Source organism: Anneissia japonica, unplaced genomic scaffold (genome assembly GCF_011630105.1).
Source record: "Anneissia japonica isolate Jap-2015-1 unplaced genomic scaffold, ASM1163010v1 scaffold1302_len1884557_cov193, whole genome shotgun sequence".
Classification (NCBI taxonomy): Eukaryota; Metazoa; Echinodermata; class Crinoidea; order Comatulida; family Comatulidae; genus Anneissia; species Anneissia japonica.
Window position 1 is genome coordinate 1,537,608 of NW_022736804.1, and position 11,561 is coordinate 1,549,168.

At 34.4% G+C, this 11,561-nt stretch overlaps 2 protein-coding genes across 3 annotated transcripts in view; one reads left to right on the plus strand and one right to left on the minus strand.

Moving 5' to 3' along the window:
- Positions 1–2,192: 2,192 nt before the first annotated feature.
- LOC117116864 lies at positions 2,193–4,627 on the plus strand. The gene is made up of 2 exons (XM_033260966.1): positions 2,193–2,694; positions 4,569–4,627. The coding sequence occupies exons 1-2, from the start codon at positions 2,193–2,195 to the stop codon at positions 4,625–4,627; spliced, it is 561 nt and encodes a 186-aa protein (XP_033116857.1).
- Positions 4,265–11,561, minus strand: part of LOC117116879 (homeobox protein MOX-2-like) — a 45,598-nt gene continuing 38,301 nt past the window's right edge. For both annotated transcript variants that reach the window (XM_033260994.1, XM_033260993.1), the window contains exon 4: positions 4,265–8,701. In XM_033260994.1, the coding sequence (XP_033116885.1) occupies positions 8,357–8,701 (345 nt within the window). In that variant the 3' untranslated portion in view covers positions 4,265–8,356. The remainder of the gene's footprint in view (positions 8,702–11,561) is intronic.

The following is an 11,561-nucleotide window of genomic DNA, read 5'->3' on the forward strand; positions in this document are numbered from 1 at the left end:
TTATTATTATTATTATTATTATTATTATTATTATTACTATTATTATTATTATTATTATTATTATTATTATTATTATTATTATTTACAAAGTGTGTAAAATAAGAACATTGAGCCTGATATCGGCCAAACATAAGAACAGTGGAACTCGACAAAATTGGTTCTTATAAAAAAAAGTGTACTAAATTAAAGTAAGTGTGCTTAATGTACCGTACTAAATTAAAATTGGTACTGTCATGGGAATAGGCGTAGTTATAGGTCTATATGTCTTATTAAAATATTACTTAATGATTGTGTTAAATTAGCTGTAATTAATATCAATTCCTTGTCAATAATAGGCATAATTAATAGGCTAAATGTTAATTATTATTCATCATTATTGATACCGTAATTATTAATAATAATTATTATTCAACTTTTGGGGTAATATTCGTATATTAAAGCTGATTATTAAAGTAAAATGATGATGTGAGTATACTGTATATCGATCTCCATGTTTCCTTGCTTCTGTATTTACAACTTTATAATTATAATGTCGGGTCTAATATACAAATGTCTGCATAACAGACTCGGCCGGCCCTTGCAAAAGTCTGGTTTTTTCCAAAAAAATAAACTGTTTCCAGTGGTGGGGCCAGAAATTTGCCGACAAGGGGTACAACGCGTCAGACGGAGTGGTCAGATGGGGTCCAAGGCGACGACGAAGCCTCGGTCGTCGGCCCTGCATAAAAAAAAATCCCTGTTGGATTGGAGTTTATAGAGTTTTTATATGGCTTAATTTGGTCCTAAATGTGCCTTTAGACCACAATATTAGGGATTGGCAATCAAAATAGCGTTATTTGGATAGGCAAATTATTATTTTTTAAAATATTTGTTCCGACGACCTAGTCGTTCGTCGGACGACAGGGGCCAGGCTTGTCTGACAGGGGTAATCCCTCCTCCGCTGGCACTACCACTGTCTGCTTCTGCAAGGCCGACGGCTGTGTATTACTATAATAGGCCTTTTTTCCCCCATACAAATAATCTGGTGAATGGACCATAATTGAAAGGTTTCGTCTTATAAACTATAAAATAAAAACATAATTTATTCTGAAAATAGTCTGACTCTTGGCTTGCTTAGTCTACACAAGGTGTCACTACAACTTTCAGGAGTATTTCCAACATTCAATATCATCATCAATGTCATAATACACTTTTATGCCTACAGAAGACAATAAGAGAATACACTAGACCCTCTTTTTTCTTGCTAAAGCAACAAATACAGTACAAGAAATTGCTTCGTCATACATTGAATAATAAAAAATGAAATTCATATTTACAAGAGATATCACAGACTCCCGGATCTGGTAATTGATTATTCATGATATTTAAATATATTGTTCCACGTGCTGCTAGATTTTAAGTCTTTACCTATACATGGACACACACATTGTGCTTGCATGTCGCCCTCTACGACAGAAGTGATACGACTTATTATTGTGGTACTGTACATCATTCCTGATGATGACATAATTAATGTCGAAATATTGAATCCCAACACGATGGCGTATATTTCAATACTTGGAGTATGTATTATACTTTCGTACTTGGTTTAATTTATGACGTTTTAATATTCATTGGTAATTCATACATCTAATCGTTTTTTTATGACTGAAACTATCATATTTCATGTCCAGCCTTAAGAATCTAAAAAAATATCAATAGTTATTATTCAATTAACCCGTTATTTACACAAATTGAATTTCCGTCTGTTCCTTTCAGATACTCAGTCGACCACACTCGTGCGCCATTTCAACCATTCAGTGGAGGTAATGTTTCGGCGGTGTTTCATGTGGTTGGGATGTACTGGCTGACAACCTGACAATTTCTCGCTAATAATCCATGAATTTCCCTACAATTGCCTGTGTGCTGGAAGGAATGCGTATAAAATTCCCACGGGCTGGTGCAGTTTAGATTTGTGTTGAAAGATTACATTTTGAGTTTCGAATACTTTACTTGTTGGCGCTTCAGTGAAAGAGATACCGTACCGTCTCTTTGTGTGTGGATAAGCTTCTTATTGACCATCTATCCCTTTCCCCTTTCCCTCTCTAAGCCTTTATAGGGAACGTTCAGCAGTGCTCTGGTATATAAATACAAATATTGATATGCAGGCTTTAATCCATAGCCTTGTGTCCCAGCGATGGTGTAATGAACATAATATGAGAATACTCAACTCATGTTTCAGGAGTAAGAGAGTTCATAGAAAAACATGGAGACATAAAGCTACTGGAAGATGGAAGCGAATTGACTACATCTGCTCTAACAGGTGGATAGAAAGAATGGTGGCAGATTGCCGTGTACACATTGGTGCTTCACGTTTATTTGATACTGACCACCGGATGGTGATGATGAATATCAGATTCCCAGTTTGCGCGAAGAGGAAAGAGGTGTTCAGTAAGCAGAGAAAAAAGAAAAGTCAGAAGGCAAAAACCGACTACTCAGCACTGGTGTATGATCCTGAAGTAAGGAGTAAGCTTACTGAACAACTTGATATGGCATTTGATCAAATGATACCAGATGATGTAAACAAATTGAACGAGATCGTTGTGACCAAGGTCCGTGAATGTGCTGATGAGGTGTGTCCTAAATTGGAAGCAGTGAAGAGAAAAGAACCATGGGATGATGAAGAATTAAAGAAGCTTATTGATGATCAAAGGAAATGTAAAGACTTGACGATTCTAAGAAAGCAACAGAAAAAGATAAAGAAAAAACAGAACGAATTAAAGAACAAATATTATGAAAAGTTAGCCAACAACCTAAATAGTGTTGCAGAAGCCCGAACAGTTGAAAAGGAATTTGCCTTAGCAAAGAAATTTACAGTCATGAAGACATCAAATAAATTAAGAATTCAGAACAACAAACTTAAAGAACACTTTCAAACCCATTTTGGTGACATAAATAACACAGAAAGATAAAAATTGTTAGGCCTACAAGTACCTATTTTAATTATCAAGAATAAATCAGTAATTATACATTAAGCTTATGCCTATTCGGCTTCATTTTCATAATCTTGTCGATTTTAGGCCTACCACTAATCGAGGCATCCAGATCCAATCTACTGTAACCCAATGGCGAAAAACACTTAATGCCAAAAATTTAATTTTCAAAGATACTGTTGGTAATGCTATACAGTAATAGTGACTCTGTAGTATGGCTCCCTCTAGAGATTAGAATGCAGATCCAAAGAGTATAAAACTGCAGAAGTCCGACTGCCGGGGATTCACTGGAACGGAAAAAGTACTTCCACGAAGTAAGAGTTTCTAAATTATCTGTAGGGCGTCGGCGTCCCTATTACGTGGCAGTACTTTTAGCGTTCCATTGCCTGCATACCTTGCTGCATATAAAAACAGAGCAGTCGGACCTCTAGCAGTTTTATACTCTTTGGCGGACCTGATTTTACCATCATCGCTGGGGGCGATCCAGGCAGGAACTCTAAGAAAACTCTCTATTTTGAAATAAATTTAGATTTAGGCCTATGATGCTTACTTATTGTCTTTAGTCAAAATGGACATTAAGTTTTAGTTCGTAATTCGTTGTGATCAATTTTGTAACTTTGTTACATGTTTTTTTTAATTTTATTTATTTTTTTTTTTTGGCAGAACGGTGGCAAAAACAGATTTGGCCACGTGGAAATTGAGATAAAAAGCATAGGATACATTTGTAAATGCATCCTATACCCGTCTACTACAAACAGAGGGTCTTTTTTCACTTCCCTTGTGGCACTCGACGATGTCCTTGTTTGAGGTAATAAGGTAATAGTAAAGGAAGTACAGCGAAGGAGATATGTATTAAGCAAAATGTTTTTGTCACCAAGGCAGTCAATTTTTTGCAGGGGGCAGTGAAGGGATTGGGTTGGAAAACTATATTTCTTACCATTTTATTTCATACCATTGAATAAGCTTTACTACCCAACTTGTTTTTCTTGTTTTCTTAAGTGCAGACGCTTTGTTATTATGCTGTATAGAAATTTACCTTAATTTCCATTATCATCAACATCATCATCATCAATATCATTATCATTACTATCGCCACCTTCATCATCATTTAATCATCATCGTCGTCGTCGTTGTTTTTACTGCATAGGTTTACAATGCTTGAAGCAACAAGCAACTCACATCAATATGATTTAACAAATTAAGTCAACATAGAGTACATTGAAGATCATTATTTCATAGGCGCTTTTTATCCACAAATATTGACAACATTTGAAAAATATAGACTGTACAATGAATACAATTGCATTATGTCTCGTTAATAGCACAGTTTAATACGAATTTCGTTTCGATATAAAACATGGTTGAAGAACAAGTATACATTATTTACAACTAAGAATTGATACATCTTCAAAGGATATTTCGAAGCCTAATGCTTCTACTGCTTAAGCCTACAAAATAACATAGAGCATCGCCTTGAAGCCACCATACCTAGCTATAACATTCGCAATGAATAGATTTTGAAATTTCGCACCATTATGCAAAATAGCTAAATCAACATACAACGAATTAACGTTCTGCCAAATTCGCATTATTGCGCAGACTACGAAGTTGTGCGCAAGCTCAATCATGGAGCAATACGCTCCATGGTAGAATTGTGAGAAAGTGTCTTCACAAATAAAGTACAAAAACATGAATAATACAATAGTGGTTTTCCTGTCTCGATCATAACCTACCCGACGGCTATCCATCTAAAGCATATATCTTTGTCATGTTTGATATCACAACCAGATGAGAGTGCAGACTGAAGTCTATAGAGTTATATGCCCTATGTTCAGTAGACAGGCGCTAAAAACCCCCGACAATTTCTCTGTAGGCGGTTTAAAAAAAACGGAGTCACTGAACGCACTTGGTGAAGAAAAATTAACCCCGTGCGTTTCCATACTCCCACTAACATAACATATTATCCGCAACCGACTCCTCTGAACATTTTACGTTTAAACTTTTTAAACTCTTGGAATGAATGCAGCGAAGGTCTATTTCATGTGCATGTGATGTCAAAATTGTTTACAAAATATCCTTATTTACAATAAATACTTGAACAAAGTAAGAAACACAGTGATTTGATTGTCGACTTCAGTGTCATTTCACACAATTCGTAATAAACTACAGAAGCCTAGGTTTCCAATCTACTTTTGGGAATGTTTAAGTGGTGTATTTTCAATAGCACATAAAGTACATTATTGATACGTCATGAATAATAGGCCTATATGTATCAATTTCAATAAACCTAGTAGAATTGTGCAAATCGACTGACGTCACATGAAATAATTGTATTCCAACCCAAGGCGAACACATGACTGTGACCAACTGAACCATCTAGTAGTTTTAACTGTGTATAGCTATCTCAAACTCAAGACATAACAAACAATCATGAGTTTATTCTTTATTTTCTGTATGTTTATAAAATCGTTAGAAGTTTTATAACGATCTTAAAAAATAATTGTAATAATTACTTCGACCGATTTCAGTAACTGTTAATAATTAAAACTATAATACTCAGAGATCAGATCTACGTTTTGGCTCATACGCCGTATGGTATGTAAAATTTACAAAATTTAAAATATCATTTACCATCTACATGCACTTGAAAATACGAAAAGAAAAGACCTGGCGAAGGAGCAACACTCTACAATGATTTCGAATTTGAAGGCAATCTGTTGTAGCTAATACTTCTAGAATCGGCCTCTGTAGTAGCACGTTCAAGTATTAGGCTAGTGTTTAACTTTCTAGGTATATATATATTTTTAAAAAGATACGTAATGATTCAGTTAATCTTCACCAATGAAAAAGATTCATTTAAACTTCACCAACGAAAAAGTTCGCAACTTCCATGTGTATAATAAAAGTTCACATTCAGTTAAAACCAGGGTTGAAATCAACAATCGTTCCCATGTAATTAAAATTAAAATACATCCGGTTAACTTGATTATAGAAATAACAGAAAAATATATATCCGTATTTTCCAATTTTCATTGTTCGTACATAAAATATGTTTCCTATAAACATTGATCCTACAAATATCACAAGAACGTGTACATATATGAAGACAACATATTGCAAAATATATACTCATCCAGAAATTTAAAACAGTATGTAAATATGGGTTAAACCAAGACGATTGTGGTGTAGGAATACGTGATATAGCGTGGTATAGATCGACATTTAACGCAAGGTTTGACACCGAAAGTTGGAACTTGGACCAGCGTTCGGTAGGCTTTCGCAGGAAAATTTTCCTTTTCCTTTGAAAATCTGGATTATGTGTGAATGAACTTTAACAGTACACCAAATCAAGCTAAAATACATTTCAATTTAATGACAGGGACACTTAACGACATGGAATAATCATCTTTTCTCTTAATTAAAAGAGCCCAAGAAGCAAGAATAAAACGGGAAATATCTACAAAAAACTTACAAATTTAAGTTTTCACAAATTGATATTAATACTGGTTAATGCTTATGTTTTTTTCTTATAGGATGTACAGTATTTTAAAAGTTGGGAATTAATGAGTTGGAATTCAAAACATTATCGTACTATGTTGGATACGATAGAATGTATTGATGCGGAATCGTGATGCTTTCTTGGGATGCCATGATACATTTCTTAGGCATTCATTTTATCTTTCGAGGGTCGTAATATTATTTTACCAGTACTGTACATGAATAATCTAAATGAATCTGTCGGTTGATTGAATAATCTACGATGGTATGAAACGTAATACAGTATTATATTCATAACATTAAGGATATAATTTTTGTTGTATCATTCAACATCAATATTTTTATATAAATGTTAATAATAATGATGGTTGTATAATAACAGTAATAATACATATTACAGCATTGTTATTGTTAATGTTAATTAACATTGTTAATGTTAACTATAGCAGTAAACATAGTAAATATTATAACAGTAACAATAACAATATCAGAGATAATAAGATATCATTATGTTAATTAGTAATTATATAACAATATTATTTTATGCTATTACCAATTAATAATAGGCGTAATAATGATAATGATGATACTGGTGGCGGTGGTAACGATGATGATAATACTCTTATTATATGATTATAGTAAGCAACATACGGGTGTTGTATAAATAGGGTTGTTTCTGTATCTGCGGCGCCAAACAAAACACGTACTATACCTCGTATTTGATGCATGCACTACCTATGTAAAAATATCACTTATCAACATATTCCTAAGCAATATTTTTAATCGTAAAGATTCATAAAAACAATCTATCTCCGTATCGTATTGCAAAGTTAAATAACAAAAAAAAAATAAATAAAATAAAGAATATTAACAACGAAAGCAGGGCACTGACTGCGTCCGACGATTCTATGGAGAACGCAACGCGACGACGCGGGCACAAAGTGTCGTTTTAATGACGATCCGTTCTCAGACTGCCACCGAAAATCAGTAGGCGGCGTCGCGTCATAAGCGCTCCCAGGGAGCGAAGTTGTTTTTATCGCACTGCGGTCGTACGACGCAGTGTGTTCACAGCTTTATGCTCAGTGGCGGATTCAAGGCAGGAGGTGGAGGCAGCGGCCCGGGATCCCTAAATTTTTCAGAATAAAAAAAAAAAAATGAGAAAGAAAATTCGACTCAAATTTTGAGTGCCATTTCCGGCCATCTAGAGGTGTCCTAAACATATATTTTCTTACCTCGAAGTCCCAACCATGTTTGAGGCTGAGGTAGTATAGGGCCCACACCCTAAATCTGGGAAAGTCTCTCCGGGGCCCTCTGTTTCAAATTCCTGGATTCGCCACTGATGCATTATCAGTAACACTATAAATTCTTAGCACAGAATAAGTAAAGTATAACATAAATAAATCATAATATAAATTAATTAGAAGAGTATAACTAGACTTTATTAATAATGCCTAATACAAAGTGTTTTAACAATCGATATCTGTGTGTAATTAACGCATTTAGACAATGTTCATTCCTCCCAGATCTAAACATAAACACCAACGGAATAATTACGATGGTGACGAAACATATACACAAAAATTAGTCTTTGGAAAGCATTTGCTTTTATAAAGATCAGATCCGTTGCCATCTGAACGTCCGATAAACCATAATAGACTACCGTAATGTATTTTATAGAATGTTGTATTTCAGAGTTGGTACAGCAACGAATACTGGTTCTTTTTCTGATTGTTTTCAGCTTATGTTTGGTCAAGCTCATAGTTTGACCAGTGCGCAAGTTGTATATATAATATGGTAGCATCTTGAAGTATGTGACTTTTCCAAGGCTTACAACCGTGCGGGATGATGTCCATTGATTTCAAGAAGACAAACGCCCATTCGGACCTTGATTATTTATAGTCATTTTCTCTATGTGTACCATAGGTATCATGTTGATTGGTCATATCTAATGGTCTGGGCCTACTAATGACGTTATCGTTCGCATTTCCGTAACCTGTCTGAGGTACCATGTTTGGGTTCATATCCGGACTAGGTGTCATGTCACCATCATTGACCATCCCGTTGCCGAGTCCGTTACCGTTGAGATCCGTTGCTGTCTGAAGGTTACTGGTGCTTCCTGGAGGTAGGCCTAGCTTTGCTTCCATTGCGTGGAGTCTTTTTGTGGCAATTTCTTTGTCTCTTGCTCCCTTACACCGCTTCCATTTCATTCGTCGGTTCTGAAACCAGACTTTGACCTGAAAGTAATAACGGAGAGCAATGTAAAAAACTATACTATTTAAGAGGAATCACGTTATAAAGAAAATACATTCATAATATATATGTGATGATAACATTTTCTCCAATTATTGTATCCTATTCATAATTCAAGATAATGTATTGTATCTGCTAAAAAAATATGACTGTACGCTTTCATAAACATTACCCCCTATGAAGTCGGTTATGTACAATAAATGGTAATAAGCTTATAATTACTGTACTGCTCTTTATAGGCCTAATTACGAAGCTTAGCCTACACCAAATCATTTTTTTTCTAAGGCGTTTTAAACACAAGCAAATTTATTAAATGCAAGCTGTTGAAAAGATGATGTTATGTATTATTAAATGCCAAGGTGTTTGACACTCTTGCAAAATACTTGTAAATCGTTAAATGGGTTTTTGAAAAGATTTGTCACAGAAATTTTTCTTCGAATCCTAAAATCCTAAATAATAAAAATAAGTAATAAATATAATTCTCATCAAATACTATAAATTTACTAAAGAAGGCGGAAATTCAATGAGTCAAACAAACAATATAAATTAATATATGAAACAATAATCTTTTGTAATATATATTTAAACCCATACATGTAAAACTTAAAAGCGGCCTAGGAATAATGCTTGATTGATTGATTGACACATTTTAAAAGGTCCAAATAAAAATATCACATGAAAGCAGAGAGCCGTATCACAACAGAGGAACTACTGATACCGAAACGTTCTTTAACATGCTTAATATTGTAGAAAATTAAATCGATTTCGGGAGCTTAGCAACGGTGATTGTTTTATCGCGCCGGTTAGACACAAGAGACTGGCTCTTATTTTATTAGCTTATCATACAATTAGTGATTTTTTATGAGCTATATTTTGTACAACCCCCACAAAGCTAGCTTGTATGGAGGGTTAACCAACCCGGCTGTAGGGTTAATACTAAACACGCTTGTCATAAAATTCGATTTAATTTAGTTATAATTTAACCTGACCCTGGCAAAGTACAGGATTTAAAAGTAATGGCTTGTTTTGACACGCTCGCTAATAATCAATAAAACATGGTTTTTATGTAAAGGCATTGGAATATTCTAGGCCTATGGTATTACATTACTCGATTATTATAGAATCGCTGATCCTAATCCGTGTATACGATCTTTACCTAGAATTAACGAACCTCGACGTAGGCCGGCAGTGGACGTCAGGAGTGTCGATATTTTGTAACTCGGACTTTTGGTAACCCTGCCGATGACATTCCGTAACTTACAATATATTGGTTACGAAATGTCCGCGTCAGAGTTACGAATCACCACCCCGTCATAATATGAAAATGCGGTCAATGCTTCGTGTAAAATTTATATTGAGCATTTGTCTTAGAATTTACTGAATGACAAATACCTCCGGTCATTATTAGTGAATGGAATATATTATTATTAGGCCTAATTAATCTGATTACATTTTTTTTTTCATGAGTGAAAGATTGGAAATTAAAGGCTAATAATAATAATAATAATAATAATAATAATAATAATAATAATAATAATAATAAAATAAAAATATAATATATTTTGTTAGACTGTATACGTACCGGCCTATTGTACTTTCATTTTTCGTCAGCCCTTTGTCTAATATTAACAAATCAAGTGCCTATAATAATATAGGCCTAGGCTATATTTAGGCTACGATCCTCCATTTGGGATTAGATGAGGAAATGGCTCTTAATGTGCACCATTAACATTACAGATAGAATATAGTAAGTACATAAGATGCATATTGCATAACCCGTAAAACAAGTAAGTAAAACATTTAGAGCAAGTCGATGGTTTCCTTCTTTCAGCAACTTTTGGCTTGGATTTATCGTGAAATTGTAGGCCTCCCACGCTGGGTGGGTGGGGGTGATCAGCTGTCTTCAGTGGCCAGGCCAAGGTAATATTTTCTGAGATGAGTCTGGTGATTTATGTTCACTTAACCGCTGATCTCATCGCAATATTATCTTGGGGCCAATAAGATGTTTTTCTGTCTTGACAGAAAAGCACCAAGAGTGTTGAAACTGAACAGAGTTTTAAATAAATGCTAACTTACGACTCCCAAAAGTATGGCCGGAATGCGAACCTAAAACGGCATAATTCTCTCCCAAGGGATAAGAGCAATAAAGATGACCAAGAGTTATGATCAATTTAACATTATTGGTGTAAACTTTATTGATAATTTATTCCGAACCTGGAACTTGATGAACTTCATGTTAATGACAGTCAATTAAAAAAAAAAAAGTTTGTTTAGTGTTCATGCCAGACCATAGTTTTATGCCTAGGTATAATCTAAATATTTGCATAACAGACAGGCCTATCTCTACATCGGTATCTGAAGATAGATAGGCCCGCATCCATCTGTGCTACACAGCCTAATTTTAATATTATTTACTACAATAACATAGCCAGTCTAATGTATTACGCCGCAGAGTTTTGAATTGGTGCGAGACATTTATAACATTTGCATCTTCAAAGTGTCGATGGCTTTAGCAATCATATCAGTAACTAACAATAACGATAACAACTTTATAACTGAAGAGTCAAATTACATATACTATGACACATTATGCAATATTGATGCTTTTAACAGATTTATCAATTTATTCTATTTTATAAACAATACATTAGCGAATATTACTGATTAGCAAACAGCATATAATGGCTAACACTGTACGCTACAATAAACATCAGACAGTTACTTTACTTTATTTCCCAGGCGTTAAGTGTTCTATCGTAGTTTGTTTATTATTCGACCTACTGTACTACAGTGCAGACGAGACATGTTAAATCGCATTTAGTTTCCCTATCTATGAGGAAATAT

Excerpts from the sequence above, each read along its gene's own strand:
- LOC117116864 (XM_033260966.1), top strand. The coding sequence starts at position 2,193 with ATGAGAATACTCAACTCATGTTTCAGGAGTAAGAGAGTTCATAGAAAA. Across the intron at positions 2,695-4,568 it reads TATTGATGATCAAAGGAAAT|ACTACGAAGTTGTGCGCAAG; the intron begins GTAAAGACTTGA and ends ATTATTGCGCAG.